General features: G+C 39.5%; 1 protein-coding gene across 2 annotated transcripts in view; it reads left to right on the top strand.

The window, feature by feature from the left end:
* Positions 1–21,812, top strand: part of TBC1D9 (TBC1 domain family member 9) — a 125,131-nt gene that overhangs the window by 33,496 nt on the left and 69,823 nt on the right. For both annotated transcript variants that reach the window (XM_043971433.1, XM_043971431.1), the window contains exon 2: positions 7,981–8,091. In XM_043971433.1, coding sequence (XP_043827368.1) covers positions 7,981–8,091 — 111 coding nt within the window. The remainder of the gene's footprint in view (positions 1–7,980; positions 8,092–21,812) is intronic.

Genomic DNA, 21,812 nt, shown 5'->3' with positions numbered 1-21,812 from the left:
ATTGGTGTTCAAAGTGTTTATGGGGTTAATCCTCCACAAAGATTACCTCTGTACACTTATGCAAGAAGGTCACTATGGGTATGAGAAGATTTGGCCAGCAGATTATAAGATCCCATTAGGATAGAACCTCCTTGAGGGCAGGGATTGGTTTTGTATGTGAGGGCCAAAATTTGATATACAGAGTGTTATTAGGGTGACACCTTAATATTGGGGTCCTGGAAATACGAGGGACTCTTTTAGGTTTAATCTCCCCTTTGAACTTTCCTTTTTATATATTCCTCCTAGGCCAATAAGAAAAGAAGCCTCTGATCTTTAGTTCATAAAGGATCAGGTTTTATTACTTGGGAATTAATGAAACCACAAAGGTGAAACCAATTAAGGAAATAAGGAAGTAGAAAATACAGATAGATAGTCTTAACTTTAAGCTTAGCCTATGCAATCCCAAAGTGTTCCCAATTAAGCTAGTTAAAAGGAATTTAGGGTTAAATTAACCAACCCCAGTCAGTTTACAGTTGCTAGTTAGAAAAACGCAGTTGCCCAAAATGGAGCAAAACACATGTGTCCGCCAGGTCCAGGACCCCTCCATAATGACCCGCCAGGCCGAAAGAGTTCTAACTCTTGAACACACCCCTCCTACCGGAAGTTCCCTCCCTTCTGGTTGAGTTCAGTTGTTCCTCCCCCAAAAGGGAAGTTCCTTCAAAAGCTGCTCAGTAGCATGGGCAATCTCAGGGTGGGCCAGGTGTGGCCCCTCCCAAATGATTCAGCTAAAACTTTCAATATTAATCTTTACCACAAATAATTTTTACCACATTTATCATTGCCCTTATATATCCAATGCTCAGCAAAATGCCTGGTACATAATAAGGTCTTAATAAATGCTTATTCATTTAATTGATAGATTGATGAGCAGTTTCTCCAAAGCTAGAAAGGATTCCAGTGTAGTCCTGGGGGCATGCTGGGTCTTCTCTCTCATGACTCACTCAACTAAAGATGGAAAGGCTCATTACCAGTAGGTTGGCCAGTAGAGAATGACTTGCCATAGCAACCACAAAACTAAGAAACTTTGAAAATTACTCAAATGAGACATTAATGCACTGTTGGTGGAACTGCAAACTGAATCAAACATTTTGTAGAGCAATTTGGAACTATGGCCAAAGGGCTATAAAACCATGCATCCTCTTTGACCAAGTAATACCACTACTAGGTTGGTATCCAAAAAAAAGATGAAAAACAAAATGTAAAAGGATATATAAAGTACAAAAAATATTTATGGCAGCCCTTTTCTGGTGCAAAGAATTAGAAATTGAGGAGCTGCCCATCAATTGGGGAATGGCTGAACAAATTTTGGGATGAGATTATGATAGAACACTATTGTGCCATAAGAAATGATGAGCATGATGCTATCAGAAAAACCTGGAAAGACTTACATGAGCTAATGCAAAGTGAAATGTACTGTATACAAAGGAACAGCAATATTGTGAGATGATCAGCTGTGAATGACTTAGCTATTTTCAGCAATACCATGATCCAAGACAACTCTGATGGACTTATGAAAAATGCACTCCATCTACAGAGAAAGAACTGATGGTATCTGAATATAGATTGAAGCATAATGGTTTTTAGTTCCTTTTTCTTAAGGTTTTTTTTTTTTTTGCCAGCTTTCTTTCACAACCTGACTAATATGGAAATGTTTTTCATGACTACACATATAACTTATATTGAATTGCTTGTGTTCTTAAGGGGGAGGGGTGGGAATTGAAGGAAGAAGATAATTTGGAGTTTTAAAAACAGATGTTAAAATTGTTTTTATATGTAGTTGGGGAAAGGGGGCAGCTAGGTGGTGCATTAGATAAAGCACCAGCCCTGGATTCAGGAGGACCTAAGTTCAGATCCAGCCTCAGACACTTGACACTTAATAGCTGCATGACCCTGGGCAAGTCACTTAACCCCCATTACCCTGCAAAAACAAAACAAAACAAAAAACCATGTAGTTGGGGAAAAATAAAATTCCAAATAAAAAAATGACTCTCAGACCTCTGAAGTCTCCTTCTGATTTCCTAGTGACATTGGCAGAATGGCATCATTTGGGGAAGAGGCTATTGAGAATCATATAGTAGGGGCAGCTAGGTGGCACAGTGGATAAAGCACTGACCTTGGCAGGACCTAATTTCGAATTCAGCCTCAGACACTTACTGGCAGTGTGACCCTGGACAAGTCACTTAATTAACCCTGAGTGCCTCAAAAAAATCATTTTGTGTTTATGCCATCTGTAAACATTAAGAGCTGCTAGTGTCTTCAGTGTGAGATCTGTGTCCAGTGCCTACCAGGCAGCATAGAAGCAACATAAATAATATAAGAGCATCCATATCAATAGCTGAATGGTAAGTGAGATGAGAAGGCAAAAGGAAGTCCAAGCTAAATGGAAAGGCAGCTCACTGTTTCTTCTTTGATAATAAAGTTGGTAGAATTGGTTTCATTGTATGTTCAAAAGCAGTAAAAATAAACTTTTTGAGATGGGAATGAACCCAAACCCCCACCACAATAGTAATTGCAGCATGTGCACCAACCTGCTTCAGAGGATGAAGAAAGAGGTAGAAACTTTTGTGAAGATCATTCCAGCATGACTCCAAATCAAGTCAGCCTTTACTTCCCTTTTCAGGGATTCCAGTGTGTGAGGAAGATGAAGGAAATGTGTAGAGAAGGGAAGGTTATGAAGGGTTTTGAAAGCCTATGTGCGGGGCAGCTAGATAGCACAGTGGATAGAGCACCGGCCCTGGAATCAGGAGTACCTGAGTTCAAATCCGGCCTCAGACACTTAACTAGCTGTGTGACCCTGGGCAAGTCACTTAACCCCAATTGCCTCACTAAAAAAAAAAAAAAAAGAAAGCCTATGTGCCTGACATGTAGTAGGACCTAATAAATGTTTATTGATCAATTGATTGATTTTCTGTTTGATCTTGGTAGGCGATTGGCCTGGCGTATAGTGATTGCTGTATGTTTATTGACTGACATACATGTTTGTGTGTTATCTTCCTTGTTAGACTGTGAGCTCCTTGAGAGCAAGGACTGTCTGTTGCCTTTCTTTGTATCAGCAGAGCTTAGCAGAGGACCTGGCACTGAATTGGCATTGACTCCCTGGGGAGTCATCAGAATTAGCTGTGTACATTAGGCTACTAACTATTTGAATGGTGCTCACAATCAACCTCAAATTATGAGATGGGGTAAAGATGAAAAGATGGGTTGTATATGTAACATGTACTCTATGCAGAGGCTCTCCCTTTGCAAGACTAATGTCAAAGCGTCGGTTCATAAGGAAAAAAAAAATCGCCCCTCTGGACAAAACTTTCCTCTCTTCCTTTTCTATATTGTTGTTCACATATTATTAGTTAGCAATAGTTATTATATTCTTTTTACTGTTCCATCAAGGAAACATTCCGTTTCTTGAGGAAGCAAAGGGGAGAAATGTGGTAAAAAAAAAAAATGAAAGTTTTTAACAGTTGGTTAGGATAACTGAAAGACGCCAGTTTTTGAAGGACCACCCTTTTGGGGAGGAGACCAATGGCATGAGCTACGCACGCCAGTCCGCCTGCTGCGAACGTCAGACTGCCTGCTAGCACTCCACTTCCAGGGTGCGAGCTTAAAAGGCAAGGAGAGAATGGAAGTGGGAACTTTTCCTGACTGTGCTGCACAGGCTGATGCTGATGAGAATTCGACTGGGCCTGGCTCGCGGTTAGCAGCAGCACGCGTTTGACACGGTCTCTCTCTCTCCCCAAAGGTGGCCTTCAGCTTTTGGTGAGTTTTATACAGAATATAGACTAAGCTTAGACTTAAGACGATTTGTATTGTATTTCTACTTTCCTATCCTTCTAATCAACATCACCTTGTGACTACCATACAATAAAAGCTGTAGCTAGAAAACCAGAAGCTTCTTCCATTTACTATTCTGGGAGATAAATTAAGGGAAAGGTTAAAGAGGGGAGATTTATGATCTAATATCCAATTTTAAATCTCACATATAGTTGCAATGCCATCGATCTGATAGAAGGTGAGTAACCAAAGATAAAGGTAGATGGGGAGTGTTGACTCTCCAAGAGAGACCAACTGGTATTAAGGAGAGAGCAGTTAGTATAGTGGTAACCTGTCTCTTTAGGAGGACATATTGTCCAGAATGCAGTTGACCCTTTCTAGTGTTGTTTTCATTTATATGGATGTAACATTGAATGGGAAGGTAGTAGCTAGAGAGCCAACACCAGGGATGATCTGGGTTAAAAGTCTGGCTTCTTGACACACTGGCAGTCTCACTCTGGGCAGGTCCCTTCATCTCATGGATCCCCATGCAACTTTCCAAGACCATAAATTGCAAAGAATGTGCTGATTTGCCTAATTAAAGGGAGTTTTCCCCCTTGGGAGCTCCTCTATTGACCATTCAAATAGTCATAGGTGGGGGAGGAGGAGGAGTCACTGCTACTTTCTTCATTACTTTGCATTCCTCCCTACTCCTACATACCATCCCTTCATTAGTATTCCTATAGTTCTCTGAATTCCTCATTTGTTATTCAATTGTTTGTTCACAAAACAAGCAATTAAAAGGAACCTGCTCTGTTCCTGGTACTGTCTGTCCTGGGCAATGGGAATAATAAAAAAAAATTAGTTCTTTCCCATCAGGAGTTCCCACTTTTCCTTGGGGGGAAAGAAGATGAGAAAAGGATGGGTTCAATATGTAAATAGATAAGTACAAATTATAAATGTTAAATGCAAAGTAGTTTTGGCCAGGCAGTGGTGGAAGATACTAACAATTAGGGGGATCAGAAATAATTTCTTTTAGAAGGTGACACAAGCTGAGTCTTAAAGGGAACTGAGAATTCCAACAGGTGGAGGTATGTAGGACTTGCATTTTAGTCACATGAAAGAGAGAGAAGAGATAGAGTGCAAAGTTTCTTGAGGTGTCATAGACTTGGGCTTTAGGAATATCATTCATTACAACACAGTAACATTCCAGTCCATAAATATACCATATCTACTGTTCTACTATCATACTGGTCTACTATTCCTCAATAACTGGGCATATATTTTGTTTTCAAATTTCTATGATCACAGCTGGTGCTATGAATAATTTAGTACATATTGAAACATCATTGAGGTATAGTCTCAGTAGTAAGATATTCGGATCAATGTGTGTGAACAGATTTCATAACTCCAAATCCCAAGACCTTAGAACAACCAACAGCAGAGGAATAACCATCCCATCTGGGATTTAACCCAGATCCTTTCTGACTCCTTATCTAAAACTCTTACTGATCTACCACACTCTCTCATTTCTCATCTTGCATTATTGAATTGACATCCTGACAAAAATTGATCATATCTAAGTTAAATGTGAGACTTGGAGTTAGTCACTTCCTTCAGTCTGAACCTGTCTCCTCATCTGTAAAATGAAGGAGCTGGACTAAACTGTAATGGGGGGAAATGGGGTATGGGCTTTCTCCAATCAGCTTTTTCCCCCATATCAAAACCATCTCTGAAGTCTCTTCCAACAATAACACTTTGTGACCCTGTGAAGTATGAGGATTATCTACATCTACACGTAGTTTGGCTACACAAGCCAATTTTTCCTCCATCACAATATCCCCTTGATAAAGGAACCACAGGGTTTGCTGATATGAGAGACCAAAAGCAGAGCTTTTCTGCCCGGGGATGCCTTTTCTGATCAGCAGCCTTAGTGCAGCCACCATTTCACTCTAATTCCATAGCTGATTCACACCATACTTTATTCTCTCTAAAAAGAACATAATGATAGTTATTGGGAGGACAAGCTAGTGAAAATGATTTGTGAAATAGAACATCACTATAAAAGGACCAAGTCATAAAATAAAAGCTTCTTAAAAGTGACATCTCATAATAATACTCAAGGGTGCTTTTTAAGGTTTACAGAGAACCTTCCTTGCAACAGTGCTGGGAATTGTGAGATCATGCAAGTATTAGCCCCATCTTGGAGATGAGGAATCTTACTCAGAGTTGAAGGGCCTTGCCTAAAGTCAAACCAACTAGTAAAAGGCAGAATGGATGTTAGAACGGAGGTTCTCCAGTCCTAAAGTAATGGATCAGGAGATCTGGATCTAGAAAAGACCTTAGAGATTATCTAGTCCTAGGGGTCTTAACTTTTTTTGTGTCACAGATCCCTTGGGAAGTCTGAAGATTCTGAATCCCTTTTCAGAATTTTTTTTAATTTAAAATTTATTTATTTTTAACAATCATTTTAAAAAATTTTTAGTTTTATATTCCCTCCCTCCAGCCCCTTTACCACCTGTTGAAAAGATAAGCTATAGGATACCCCTAGTAGATGTGAAGTCATGCAAAACATTTCCATGTTAGCCATGTTGCCAAGAAAGGAAGGAAGGAAGGTTCAATTTGTAATCAGAGTTTAATCAGGTCTCTCTAGAAGTGGATAGCACTTTTCATTATGGGTCTTTTGTCTTGGATCATTGTCTTGATCTGATTAGCTAAGTCTTTCATAGTTTATCATTGTTGAAATATTGCTGTTACTGTGTACAGTATTCTCCTGGTTCTGCTCATTACACTCTACATCAGTTCATATGTCTTCTCAGGTTTCCCTTTTCAGAATGCTTTTAAATGCATAAAATATATAGGATTACAAAGGAAATCAATTATATCAAGATACAGTTAGTGAAATTTTTTTAAGTTCACAAACCCCATGTTAAGGACTGATCTACTTTGACCCCATCATTTTACAGGACCCAGGCTTGTAAAGTAACTTGTCCAAGATTAGACAAGTTGTAAGCATTAGAGATAGAAGTTAAAATGTGGGTCTTCCAAAGAGATCATAGAAGAGGGAAAAGGAACCACGTGTACAAGAGTATTTATAGCAGCTCTTTTTGTGGTGGAAAAGAATTGGAAATCAAGGGAATGCCCATCAATTGAGGAATGGCTAAACAATTTGTGGTATATGAATATAATGGAATACTATTGTGCTATAAGAAATGATGAGCAGCAGATTTCAGAAAAACTTGGAAGGACTTACATGAACCGATGCTGAGTGAGATGAGCAGAACCAGGAAAACATTGTACATAGTAACAGCAACATTGTGTGATGATCAACTATGATAGACTTGGCTCTTCTCAGGAATACAATGATCTAAGACAATTCCAAAGAACTCATAATAGAAAATATTCTCCACATCCAGAAAAAAGAACTATGGATTCTGAATGCAGATTGAACCATACTGTTTCTACTTTTTGGCTGCTTTTTTTCCTTTTTTGAGGTTTTCCCCTTGTGTTCTGATTCTTCTTTCACAATATGACTATGCAGAAATAGGTTTAATGTGATTGTACATATATAACCTATATCAGATTTCTTGCTGTCTTGGGGAGGGGGGAGGGAAGGTATGGTGGGAGAAAAAAATTGGAACTAAAAATCCTATGAAAATAAATGTTGAAAACAAAAAAACCCAATATGGATCTTGTAAGTAGAACTCTTTCCAATATCAGTGCCAAGGTAAACTTCCCATTTTATAGTGATGAATTTCCATCTGTCAACTGAATATTTGACTTCCACAGATAACATTCAGCTAAACCCTTGGCAACCACCCCTCTATTCTTAACATTGGTTCACCAGAAAATACTACTACCAATAAAAACTTATTTCCATAGCACTGGAAAGTTTACAAATTGTTTGCTTCACAACAGCCCTATGAGATGGGTATTGTAAGTATTTTATGGCTGTTATATAGATAAGGAAGCTAAGGTTCAAAGATATGAGGCTATTTGCTCCAAACCACAGAACCAATAATTGACAGAGCAGGGACGCAGGGACATGTTCTCTGGTTCAAAATTCAGTGGTCTTTCCCTTATAGCAGGTTGTCTGCAAAAAAGTGATCTTCCTAAAATTCCACTGTGGGCATTGCAGGAAGTCCCCAGGATAAGAATGTATGAATTCTCTCAAAGGTGTTTCCTCTTTTCCAGGCCTCCTGGTGGGGACTCTCGATGTTGTTCTGGACTCCAGTGCAAGAGTCGCCCCTTACCGTATCCTCTACCAGACTCCAGACTCGTTGGTGTACTGGACCATTGCCTGTGGTGAGTAGTAATGTTCCAATTTCTGTGCTTAGAATGAAAAGACTTGGCTGATTCTTGGTATCATACTAGACACTGCTTTATCTATTGAATATACTCACTAAGAAAGGTATTTATTTTATAGAAGACGATAGGATTCGGAACTAGGAGAGATCTTAGAAATGGCATCCAAGTCCCATGCTTGAGAGATGAGGAAGCTGCTTCTCAGAGAAGGCAGCTTATCACCCAAAGCTTTACAGGTAGTAAACGAGGAGTCACAATTTGAATCCAGCTACCCAATTCTACAGACAGTGTTGTTTCTGCTTTTGGCTGGGACCCAAAGCAGCCACCAGAGAGGGCAAAATCTTCTTCAGTTAAATGTTGCTGAATAGTATTACTGACCCTGGAACCTCTCAGAGCAGGAACTTATGATCCAGAATTGAGAAGGAAATGCCTTTTCATCAATTGTTTAGTACCTAGCTTTTAGAGTGACCGCAGTGGATAGCAGACAGACAGATGCTGACTTGGGATGTTTAAAGTAGTATTGTATTGAATAGTTCCTATTTGATTATCGGCCACCCCATAAATTAGATCACAGCCACAATGGCCTTGGCTTTCCGCCATTCTTGGAATTTGTTCCCTCATGGCCTCCACCTCTTAGAAGCCTTAGTTTTCTTCTCAGCTCAGTTCAAGCTCCATCTCCTATATTGGGGTTTCTTCATCATTGTGTCTCACAGACTCCTTTGGTAGTCTGATGAAACCTATGGCCTTTCTTAGAATAGTGCTTTTAAATGCATAACATCCATAGGTTTGCATAAGAAACAAATTATATTGAAATATAGTCATCATCTCCTCCCATAGAATTTATAAACTTCTTGAGGGAAGGGACCATTTTGTTTCTGTCTGTGAATCGCCAGCCCCCAGCACAGTTCCTAGCATATTGTAGGTGTTTGATAAATGATTAATTGATTAACATAAGCATCCATATATGTGGTATGATATCAGGGAGCCAACCAGGCCCAAGTGACCCAAATAGTGACTTCTCACTAGTTACTTGATGCTGAACCCCCACCATTAGAACTCAATTCCTGGGGCAGCTAGATGGCGCAGTGGATAGAGCACCGGCCCTGGATTCAGGAGTACCTGAGTTCAAATCCGGCCTCAGACACTTAACACTTACTAGCTGTGTGACCCTGGGCAAGTCACTTAACCCCAATTGCCTCACTAAAAAAAAAAAAAAAAAAAAAAAAAAAAAAGAACTCAATTCCTTCAGCATAATGCAAAGTCCAGCCCAACTTGTCTGTTGATTCTGTATCCTCTGCTCTCCTAGAAGTTTACTCTCAAAGCATTGCCTTTGTTCCCCTATTTATTCAATATTGCCTCATCCACCGTCTTCTAGCCTTAGAACAAAACCAAAAACTTTCCATTGATCCTACCTTTCCTTCAAGATATCTCTTCTCCTTTTCATCTCTTAATTTGTAAAAAAGATTGTCTCTCCTAGTTGCCTCCATTTCCATTACTTTCCACTCTTCGGCCCCAATCCCAGTATTCAATCTGGCATCCAATCCCAGTATTCAATTCAAACTGCCTCCTCCAGAGTTATCAACAGTCTTTTAAAAAAATATATCTTGGGGGCGGCTAGGTGGTGAAGTGGATAAAGCACCGGCCCTGGATTCAGGAGTACCTGAGTTCAAATCCGACCTCAGACACTTGACACTTACTAGCTGTGTGACCCTGGGCAAGTCACTTAACCCCCATTGCCCCGCAAAAAAAAAAAATATATATATATATCTTGATTTTCCCCCTCTGTCTCTCCCTCCCAGAGAGCAGTTCCTTATAAAAAAGAATTTTTTTAAGAAAAAAATGAAGAGGCAAAAATTCCCAACAAGACTCATCAACATTGTTTAAAAAAATTGACATTATAGACAATTTTCACCAATAGGCTCTTAACTACTCATCCTACTTGACCTTTCTGTCACTTTTGATACTGTTGATTACTCCAAGCTCCTGGGTATGTTCTCTTCCCTTGGCTTCCTGGATACTGGTCTCTGTTTTCCTTCTTCCTGTCTGACTGTTTCTCCTTTGCTTAATCCCCTTCCACTAAATATAAGGTTCTGCCCGGGATTCAGTGGGTCAAGTTATTATCATGATACTTACAAATTGAACCTTCTTACTCCTAAAGTTCATGCCTTCATTACCTGCTAGATGTCCCCACCTGAATATCCCGTCTCATAAACCCTTCAATCTCAACATGTCCAAAACACAATTAAATATATAGTTTCCCCACATACCCCTCCTCTAAACCTCCCTATTTCTTTTGTAGCTAACAGCATGTTTAGTCACATAGGTTCACAGCCTTAGAACCCTCATTCTTTCTTCCTTTTCCCTCATCTTCCAAAGCCAATCATTTCCCAAATCTTAATGATCCTACTTCTACAACATCTCTACAACATGAGGCAGCTAGGTGGCATAGCACATACAGCTAGGCCTGAAGTCAGGAAGATCCAAATTTAAATCTGGCCTTAAACACTTAACAGCTGTGTGACCTGGACAAATCATTTAACTTTTGTCTGCCTCAGTTTCCTCAACTATAAAATGGAGAGAATAATGTTACCCATCTCTCAGAGTTACTTGAGGATAAAATGAGATTTGTGACATGCTTTACAGACTTTGGAGTGCTATATAAATGCTAGTAGTTATTATTATTGTTGTTATTACTAATAATAATGATAACATTAACACTCATGTGACACCCTTTCCTTCTCTCCACTCATGATGTGGCCACCATGATGCAGGCCTTCCTTACTTCTCACTTGGGCTATTATAATAGTCTCCTAATTGGTTTCCCTGCTTCCAGTATAGCCCCTTCCCAATTCATCCTGCACCAAACTGATATTTCCAAAACTCAAATATGACTGTCATTCCCCTACTTAAATAAAGTCAGTGGGTCACTAAGGTCTCTAGAATAAAATTCAGAATCTTCAGCCTGCATCCTACAATCTGTTTCTCACCTATCTTCCCAGTCTTCCTTGAAAAATTAATAATAATCAAAGATTATCAAGTCTTGTTGCAGATTACTGACCTTTCCTCAGTTTTAATCCCACTGGTCTTCCCCATCCATGTTCTTCCATTGTCTCCTGTGCCTTTTCACCCAAGCTCTTTCTGGAGTGTTCTCCCTCCTCTCCTCTACCTCGTAGAACCCCTTCCTTCAGGCACCCCTTCCCTGAGGCCCTTCTTAATTATCCCTCCTCCCCCTCCATATGTTAGTAGTTCTCTTCCTTTTAAAATTACTTTGGATATATCAGTCATTTTTCAGTCATGCCCAACTCTTCAGGACCTCATTTCAGTTTTTCTTGGTAAAGATACTGGAGTGGCTTGCCATTTCCTTCCCTAGATGATTTTACAGATAAGGAAACTAAGGCAAACAGGTTAAGTGACTTGCCCGGGGTCACACAGCTCATGAGTATATGAGGACAGATTTTGAATTCAGGTCTTGCTGACTCTAGCCACCTTACCACTCAGCTGCCCCAGCTTTGGATATGCTTTCTATTTATTTATGCATGCATGTTTTATCTCTTTCCCTTCCTTCAAGAATATAAATTTCTCAAAGGCAGTACTATTATTTTCAATTCCAGTCTCTAATACCTAACTCAGGTTCATTTTACATAAAGGGAAATTAAGCAAGGCTTGTTGCATTGAATTGAATTTTTGCTGTTTTCTAATTATTAGTTTACCAGTTCAGAGTAAATGAAGGATGAGAGAACAGACTTTGACAGAAGAAAAGAACAATGACAAGGACATTTTGAGAAATAGGGCTTGGACCAAATAGGAATCAGACTTCACCCTTTGCCCTGGGGGCCCCCTGGAGAGCCTTCTGGAATCATACAATGCCCTGAAACCTGAGGCTGTCCACTCAACATGAAGTCAGTTGAGCAGCTGTTAGAGCTATAGGACTTGGTGGGAGGGGAGAAAGGAGAGTTTCAATTTTAGGCCTGTGGCCAGGAGTCCAGAGTTAGGGGTCACATTCAGATGACACTTGGCAATCAAGATTAGTGCTAAAGTAAGCACTGCAGCGAGCAGGGAGACAAATGATAGAAAGAAAATGAAATAACCTTTCAAAAACAGCCACCCACAGGAGCCCAGCCAAGATCAATAAGGTGAAAATTTTCCTATTTCTGGCCATTTAACCTATCACCTTCTCCAACCACAGAGCAACTTCCGTGAATTCTAAGTTGTTTTATGGCATCTCTGCAGTCAGCCCCTCAAGTGAGATTTGCAAGGCATTTGTTATGGATTTTCTCAGTTTCTTATTACATGCCCTTCCCCTCTCCCTTCAAGGGATCCAGTGAGTGGGTTTTTGCCACCGGGTTTTGCTGCAATCAGTCATATTCCTCTCCTCAACCATCACCTTATTTCTTTTCAATTGGTTGGTATATCCTCTCTTTCATCAGTTGTCTGGTTTGGGTGCTGTAGCCATGAGGCTGAGTACTCTGGATAGCAGGGCTTGAAGGGTCCGGAATGACAAAACTCTGGCTTTCCTGAATTATTATTTGTGTGTGTGTGTGTGTGTGTGTGTGTGTGTGTGTGTGTGTGTGTGTGTATGCTTGCACACACCATTCTTGGACCCAGAGTGGTTATGTACACTACAAACACCAGAGGATATAATTTCCACCACAGAGTATAAAGGTACAAAAGTAATGCTCATCACCCTAGCATGATCTCATTGCAATAAACCAATCACCTCTCTCCAGGAGAGTTGTAGCTGGAAAGAGCAGGATTATTTCACATTGATTTCCTATAAGTACATCTCCAGTATTTCCTTATGGAAGACACTGCCACGGAGATGGACCATTTTGAGGGCCCTATTTACCTAGAAGTAAACCCTGACAATCGATTTCAGTTTTAAAACCATATTCAGTGACTGTCATTGAAAGATAATAACAGTTTAGGCCAGAAGTACTGCAGTTTCTAGAGAAAGCTGTCTCACTCATGTATCAAGATCCTTTTATTACGGTTTCTTCCTAGGATGCTGAAATGTGGGTCAATGTTTATACATTTTAATAGCTTTCTTACAAATTATATAATTTAAAATTGGAAGAAGAGTTATGTTGAGAGATTTTTAAAAAATTTTAATTTGCTTCAGTCCCTCAAATTCACTTTCCTGGGAGGAGCCTGAGGGTCTGCATATGTAGTTGCAGAAAACCAGAAATTTTGGTTGGCCAAGAAGTGGCATGCCCGGTGTTTCTCAGTAATTGGCAGATCCAGGATTCAAGCATAGGTCCTCAGATTCCAAATAAGAAGAATTTGGAGGAAGGGTGGATTTGGGGAGAAAATTGTTCAATTCTGTTGAGTATAACTGGTAATTTATTAGAGGCCTCCTGTATGCAGAGTACTATGCTAAAAATGGAGGCAAAATAAAGTTTGGATCAGATACTGTCACTAGCCTCATGGGACTTGTAATATGTTAGGGCTGTGGTTACAGATAGCGATAGGAACTGAACCTTGCATCCCATTGGTATATGGAACTATTAGGTGAAGAAACATCTTTCAGTACATGTTGGTATCTTCTTAGATCAGGGATTCTTAACCTAGAGCCCATGAATACACACACACACACACATGTATAAGTATGTATAGATATATACATACACACATACATGTGTATATATGTATATATGCACACATATAAATGTATATATTTAGAATCCATATTATATGTAGACAGACTTTGATAACTGATAATATTTCAATATTATTGATTTGCTTTCTAATCTAAGAAGTGATCCATGAGTTTCACCAAACTACCAAGAGTCTAAATAAAAAAGGTAAAGAATTTCTGTCTTAGTGTCTTAGAAGCCACAACACTGAGGAGTTAAGTATCTTGCCCAGGGAACACAGAGCCAGTGTATGACAGAAGCAGGACCTGATCTCACGTCTTCCTAGCTTTTAGACCACTGTAACCCCTATGCCCATTGCCTCTTGACAGCATAGTACTGGGGAAATACAATACAAATCTATTATAATAGCATTATAAAGTGCAAAGTGAGGGGATAGGTTGTTGCTGACAGAGGAGATCAAGGAGGGCTTCCTGAAGGAGATAACATTGAAGTTGATCGTTAAATGGTAAGGAGACAGTTAAGAAGCAAAGAGAATGAGGGAATACATCCCAGGCAGAGACATTTGAGACCTGGAACAAAAACAGGAAAGTGACAGGAATGTATAGGGCACAGAGAAGAGTACAGTTTTGCTGGCACATAACAGTACCTCAAGGGGAACAGCATGAAGTGGATGGGTACCAGCTCAAGGAGGGCACTGGATTCCAGAAGAGTTAGAACTTGATTTAGTAGGTAATCAGGAGTCACTTTAAATTTTGTTTTAGCAAAAGAATGACATGGTCAGGTCTATGCATACAAAAAAATTAGTCTGATAATGGTAGACTGTGCTGCAAGTGGTAGATGCTAGAGATGGGAAAACTTATTGGGAAGCTTTTGCAGGTGTGGGTCAGTTTGCAGGTGTGGTGTGGTGGTAGTGGGAAAAGAGAAGAAGGGACCAGTGGATGCAAGAAATGTTGCAGACTTGAATGAACAGAACTTGGCTATGGGCTGGATTGAAAAGGGAGGGGGTAGTCAAAGATGGTGGTTGGATAACACAAGCTTTGGACCTGTGCCACCTGCAGAAATAGCCTGTTTTGTTGTCTTAGACCCTTGGGATGACCTCCTTTCTCCCCCATACAGCTAATGGAAGTAAGTGCTGGCAGCTGGCGATCAGGCAGAGAAACAGATGCCTGCTCACCCCCACAGCTGGTGCCCTTATCAGAGGGCACCCTGGAGACGGCTTGTCTCCTGGGCACAGTAATCAATCCAGTGCTTTTTTCATGCACTACATATGGGCAGAGGCAAAATGCTGCCCAGCTTCTTTCCATGCAGTTGATTTGGATGGCTCAATTCCAGTAACCAGGCATGTGCTGCCCCAATGTCAGCATGACCAAAGAAGAATTCCCCCATTGTAGTTCTAAGGAATTTGTCAAAAAGAGGGGGTTTTGGTGACTGATAAGGAAAAGAATGAGGAAAAAAAGTAGGCAGATAAGTTGGTGGCATCCTCCCTCTGTGGACGCTCAACTGCTTCTGACCTTTGGAGATGATTTATTTTTAAAACAATAAGTTTGATAAATGCCTTTTGTTTTGACATCACAGTCACTTCTGGATATATCCTCCTACCCAATAAGTCCTCCCTTTTTGCAAAGAGAAACAAATAAGCAAAACTAACAGGCAAGTGACATGTGTAAAATGATGCTCCCATAATCTCCCACCTCTCTCTGGAAAAAAAGGGAGATGTATTTCTGCTTCAGAGGGGACTTTTCTTTTTATTAATAGCATTTTATTTTTCCCAATTACACATAAAGACAATTTTTAGCATTCATTTAAAAAAATTCTTGAGTTCCAAATTTTCTCCCTCCCTCTCCTACCCCTCCCTTAAAACAGTACACAATTTAATATATGGGCAGTCATGTAAAACATATTTCCATATGAGTCATGTTGTGGAAGAAGAAACAGACCAAAAGGAAAAAAACACAAAAACCCCAGAAAAAATGAAAATAGTCTGCTCTGATTTGCATTCACAGTTGATCAGTCCTTTCTCTGGATGCAGAGAGCATTTTCTATCATGAATACTTTGTAATTGTCCTGGATCATTGTACTTCTGAGAAGAACCAAGTCTATCACAAGTGATCATTGTACTATGTTGCCAATACTGTGTACAATGTTCCCCCTGCTTCTGCAGAAGTGATTTTTTTTTAAATCAATAAACATTTATTAAGAACCTGCTATGTTCCAGGCACATAGGATACAAATTGGGAAAAAAAGAAAAACAGTCCCTGCCCTCAAGAAGTTTATAATCTATCTAATGGTGCAAGATAAAACAAAGAAGGAAACTGAAACGTGTAAGTGAGGTACCCAACCAGCAGTCGGTGGAGAAGTCAATCAGAAGGCAGTGCAGCAAGGTGAGAGGTGAGGAGATGGCTGAGCGCAGGTCTTAGTGATGTCTGAGGCTATCAGTACCCCATTTCTCTTTTCCTCCATCTTTGTTTGGCTTTCTCTTACTATTCCACAATCTTATTGGGGCTCTGAAGATTTCAGATTTATACACCAAAGAAATCACAGCTATTTAAAATCATATGAAAAAATGCCTTACATCACTATTGATCAGAGAAATGCAAATTAAAACAACTCTGAGGTATCACCTCACACCTATCAAAATGGCAAATATAACAAAAATGTAAAATATTGGATGTTGGAGGGAAAGCTGGGATGCTAATCCATTGTTGGTGGAGTTGTGAAAAGATCCAACCATTCTGGAGAGCAATTTGGAAGTTTGCCCAAAGGGCTATAAAAATGTGCATACCCTTTGATCCAGCAATACCTCTGCTAGGTTTATATCCCAAAGACATCCCCAAAAAGAGAAAAAATATTTATTTGTACAAAAATATTTATAGCAGCTCTTTTTGTAGTGGCTAAGAATTGGAAATCAAAGGAATGCCCATCAGTTGGGTAATGGCTGAATAAGCTGTGGTATAGGATTGTAATGGAATATTATTGTACCATAAGAAATGACAAAGAGGATGATTTCAGAAAGGTCTGGAAAAACTTGTATGAACTGATATATAGTGAAGTAAGCATAACCAAGAGAACACTGTGTACAGAGACAGCAATATTGTTTGATGAAGAACTGTGAATGACTTAACCATTCTCAGCAATACGGTTCAAGACAATCCCAAAGGAAAAATGATGAAATGTACTCTCCACCTCCAAAGAAAGAACTGATATTGATTGAACACAGACTGAAGCATGCTATTTTTCCTTTCTTTTATTTTTTTACTCATTTTTTGAGCAAAATGACTAATATGGTAATGTTTTACATAATCACATGTGTATAACCCATATTTGATTGCTTACCACCTCCGGGAGGGGTTTGGGGAGGGAAGGAAGGAGGAATAAAAATTGGAACTCAAACTATATAAAAAAGAAATCACTGGGGAGGGAAAGAGAGGGATGAAGGGAGAGATAACATTTTTTTAATTTTGCATTTCAAATTCTAACTGTTTTAGCATGTAATTAGGAAAAAAACCCAAAATGTTATTTAATATTTAAAAAGGAAAAAAAGATTTATATACCTATGCAAGTTCACACAGACACATAATCTATTTCTCTGTCTTCATGTGTACATGCACATACACACACTGGTCATGGAATGCTGCTGGAATCTATGAACAAGCATTTATTTTATTGACTGTCTACTCTCTGCCCATGCACTGTGCTAGGTGCTGGGAACAAAAAGTCAAACAGTAGGTGACCTTAAGGTTCCTATAGACAAGATTCATTATGGATGATTGTTGTTGAGTCATTTTCAGATATGTCTGACTCTTCACGACCCCTTTTGGGGTTTGACATTTCCTTCTCCAGCTCATTTTAAGGTTGAGGAAACTGAGGCAAAAAGGGTTAAGTGACTTGCCCAGTGTCACACAGCTACTGTCTGAGGTGAGACTAATAAAATCACACTCGAGGAAGATGATGTAGAGAAGGCACTTAGAGCTGAAGAAACAAGGAAGGAACTTTAGAAAGAAGTGCCTGAATGAAAAAGAAAAGAAAAGAAATTCCTGGCCAAGGGCTTCTTAACCTGGTGCCTGCAAACTTTTTTTTTAATTTATTCATTTTAAAACATTCTGAAAAGGCTTCTAGAAGCTATGCCAAACTGTCAAAAGGGTCTCATGTCAAAAAGGCTAAGAACCTTTGAAGTAGCCCAACTCCCTCTTTTTTTGCAGGTGAGGAAACTACCCAGAAACATGAGGCCACTTGCCTGAGGTCCCTGACTCAGGTCTCTTGACTCACAGCCAAGTGGTCTTTCCATGACACCATGCTGCCTCTCAAGCATTCTTGTAGGCAGGAGGTGGTAAAATGCCAGAGCTTAATTAACTTTTTCTAATTAATTCTGTACCTGCTGTTCTCTCTACCAAATACTAATAATGTTGGGAAATTCCATTCCCTTCTTTAAAGAAAAGATATTCTGTGGAAGTGGGGAATGTGTGGTTGAAAGCGTAGCTAAATGGACACCATGCCTGATGCTGTATCCCAGAAGCCAATTGGGTATCCCTAAAAGCTTGCCATTTCAAATGTTGGCTTAGGGGTGGCGTTTAGTTTGTTTTCTGGGGGGTTGTTTTTTTTTTCTTTCTTTAATTTCAAGGTTATTCAAGGCTTTTTCTTTGACAAGTTTGACTGGGTTACCTGGGGTAGCATTTTCTCAACATGGTTACAAAAATGTAACCATATTGTCATGCCCTGAGATTATAAACTTAATTATGTAGGGAGTTCATAATAATCCCATGAGCACTTTTTTCTGACCTGTTGTTCGTCTTTATGATATGAATGAATGAATGAATGATTGAATGAAAAACCACTTGTGAAGTACCCACAGTATGCCAGGCACTTTAGATGATAGGGATACAAAGAGAAGGCAAGGTAACAAGCATTTATTAGGCACCTATTGTATACCAGGCATTGTGCTAAAGAAAAAAGTGAGGCAGTCTCCATCCTTCAAGGAGTTTACATTCCAATACAAGGAAACAGCACAGAGAATGGCAGCATGGTTGTGTTATATTCACAAAGATTCTTGTTGAAGGAATTTTAGCCATGACACCATCTCAGACACAGCAGTTAACTTGTCATAATCAGAGGTTAAAAACATTGTCAGAGGGGCAGCTAGGTGGCGCAGTGGATAAAACACTGGCCCTGGAGTCAGGAGTACCTGAGTTCAAATCCGGCCTCAGACACTTAACACTTACTAGCTGTGTGACCCTGGGCAAGTCACTTAACCCCAATTGCCTCACTAAAAACAAAAAACAAAAACAAAAAACAAAAAAACAAAAAACACCATTGTCAGAAACTCCAAGATAAAGTTATTAAAGCTCTGCTGATAACCACCGGATCCCACCCCACCACATCTCTCAGTGCTAGGCCATCCCTTCATTTATATTCATACTAAATCTTTTTAAATAGTCTTTTTCATATTTTGTGCCCTTACTTGGAGACTGATTTAAACAAGTGTGTTTCCTTGTTTCCCTTAACATTTTTTTAAAAAACTGATTATCCACATGTTGATAGGTGAATGTAATGTTAAGAACATAAGACTTGGGGTCAGATGACCTGGGTGTGAATCCAGGTTCTTTTTTTTTTTTTATCCAATAAATATTTATTAAGCTCCCACCATGGGCCAGGCACTTCACCAAGTGCTGGAGATAGTTAGGTTTTGGTTTTTTAAAATAGTGTCTCAAGGAAACAGTGGAGGGTGGGGGGAGGTGGGAACAGCACACAAAAGGAGGCCAGACAGAGTAGCAGATGCAGAGTGGAGTGAGCCAAAGTCCATTTTCTGTACCGTATAAAGGAAATATTTGGGAGAAGTTTGGCACGACACACTCCAGCCCTCCAATCAGAGGGGAGAAGAGGCTGAGGGAAGTGGTGTCAGTCAAGGTTTGGGGAAGCAACTGGTCAACACTGTGGTTAGAGGTGATGAGCTTAACCTGGGAGGGGCACCCTATTTAAAAAACAAAACAAAACAAACAAAACAGGCCAAAGCAGCAGATTGTATAATGAATGAAAAGCTAGATATTTGGGATAATTTAAAAAATATTTTCTCATTGAACTTTTCCTTTCCACAGTAACTTCTGAGGTAACTTCTGCTTTTCAGAGAAGCAATGGTGAACCCTGATTCTAACCTGTTTCACCTTTAAGGCATTTAGTTCTCTGGGCCTCAGTTTCCCAGCTGTAGTATGAGAGAAATTGTGAAGCAAGTGGGCCCTTCCATCTCTAAATCTTAGGATTATACCTAACACCTTTTTTCTTCTTGTGGGTAGATGCGTGTCCTTTGGCTTTTTATCATTCACAAACATCTCTGTCTTTTTCTGCATTTAGAGCCTGTGTTTCCATCATGCAGGCCTGGTTGCTTGGTATTTACTACTGTGCATCACTGTTATTTTTATCCTACATTTATGCCCAAGGAAGTCTCTCATCTTCTGCTGGCTAGATCTACATATAGATATATGTTCCTGGATTTTGTAGTCAGTTCCTTCCATTTGGCTCTCTTAAATGGCGTAAATGATCATGTCAGCTAGGAGATCTGCATTGCTTAAGATTAAGCTGAAAATGCTGGATGCATCTAGTAGGGGCTGCAGAGTACGTGTGTGTGTGCGTGTGTGAGATTTGTTGTATATGCTTTTGTTGAATATACTATAGTTTTGTTGTGTACATACCCATGATATGTAAGAGTTGATCACTGTCTAATTTTTAAAGTTTTTAAAATAAAATCAGGGAGTCCCAGATACACATCCAAAGTCCCATTGGACTTTTTTTTAAACCCTACTTTTTAGTAACCAAGATAATTGAATGCCTTCATTTTCATTTTATAATGGTCAAAATTTGAAAGAATCTAATTCACCATCCTGAACCAATTTATTTAGACTTCAAGGAAGTGTAATTCACTTGAAGGTTATTGAACAAGATAAGAAGCAAGACTGAATGAATTCATGGATGGATGGATATTGTTCCTGATTATCATCAGAGGGTACTTAGTAAATGTGTCCTTATGTGTAGGTCATTCTGGTGGGTGTTGTATGCATCCCCTGAAGATGACATAGTCTCTTTTTTCAACAGGGAGGATTTCTAATTCATCAGTCAATCAACCCAGGCATTTTGAGCACCTTCTGAATGCTAAGATTTCCCATGATATTGTCAGATATTAAAATGCCTCTTCTTGTGTTTCCAGCTGATTATGCTAGTGACTTGGGTTGTTTCCCTTAACCGCCAATAGCTCCCTTTCCAGAAAATTGACTATTACCTCACTTTGAACTGCTCTATTTACCCAGCCTTAAAGTGTAGCTTTGTCAAAATGAGTTAGATATTCAGAAAAGAAAGGGGCTGACTGACTCAAAGTGAGGTAATAGACAATTTCACATGTCTTGGTTTTCTTAGTGCAATATTCAATTCCAATACCATTTGCCCACCTTTTCCTTGAGAATTGAAAGGAAGGATTTATAAGGGGTGGCAAGGATTCAAGCAACTTATTGGACAACCGAATCCCTCCTTGGGGAACTATATTAGTTGCTGAGATCCCCTAACATTCTTACAATTACTTTTCAAGGATGAACATTGCTTCTGACCTGCTTAACTGTTGGCAGGATCGGACTGTTTCAGAGAGCAAATGAGTATTTTCCCTTATGACTCCCTGGAGGGTAACCTTGAATTCTTTATATTTTCTAGGGTAAGGAATATGAAAAGTGACCTGCTGCCATCAGTAATTCTTTCTACCATCCTGCCCCGCTTTGTGAAGGAATCTAACTCACCCTACTAGCATTAGCTCATGGTTTTTGATGCACATTTACTAAATTCAACTTTAAAAAGTCACTAAGCCCCTACTACAAATGTGCAAGTCACTGTACTTAGGGGTGAGGTTACAAAGGAAAATGACATAACAGCCCTTTCCCTCAAGGATCTTACATCCTGCTAGGAGGAAAACAATATGCAGAATTAAATAAGATGATTTGAGGAGAAAAGAGCCCTCTAATAGCAGGGAAAACAGGTAAGCCTGGATACCTGAGATAAACCTTGAAGAAAGACAGTTAAGATCTAGCCTTATGTAAATGCATAGACTAAGGGATTTGGACTGTTGTTTTTAGGGAACAGCTAGTAATCCAGATTAAC

This window comes from Dromiciops gliroides, chromosome 6 (assembly GCF_019393635.1).
Source record: "Dromiciops gliroides isolate mDroGli1 chromosome 6, mDroGli1.pri, whole genome shotgun sequence".
Taxonomy (NCBI): Eukaryota; Metazoa; Chordata; class Mammalia; order Microbiotheria; family Microbiotheriidae; genus Dromiciops; species Dromiciops gliroides.
Note: the sequence above shows the minus strand (reverse complement) of the source record. Positions and strands in the feature narration are given on the sequence as shown.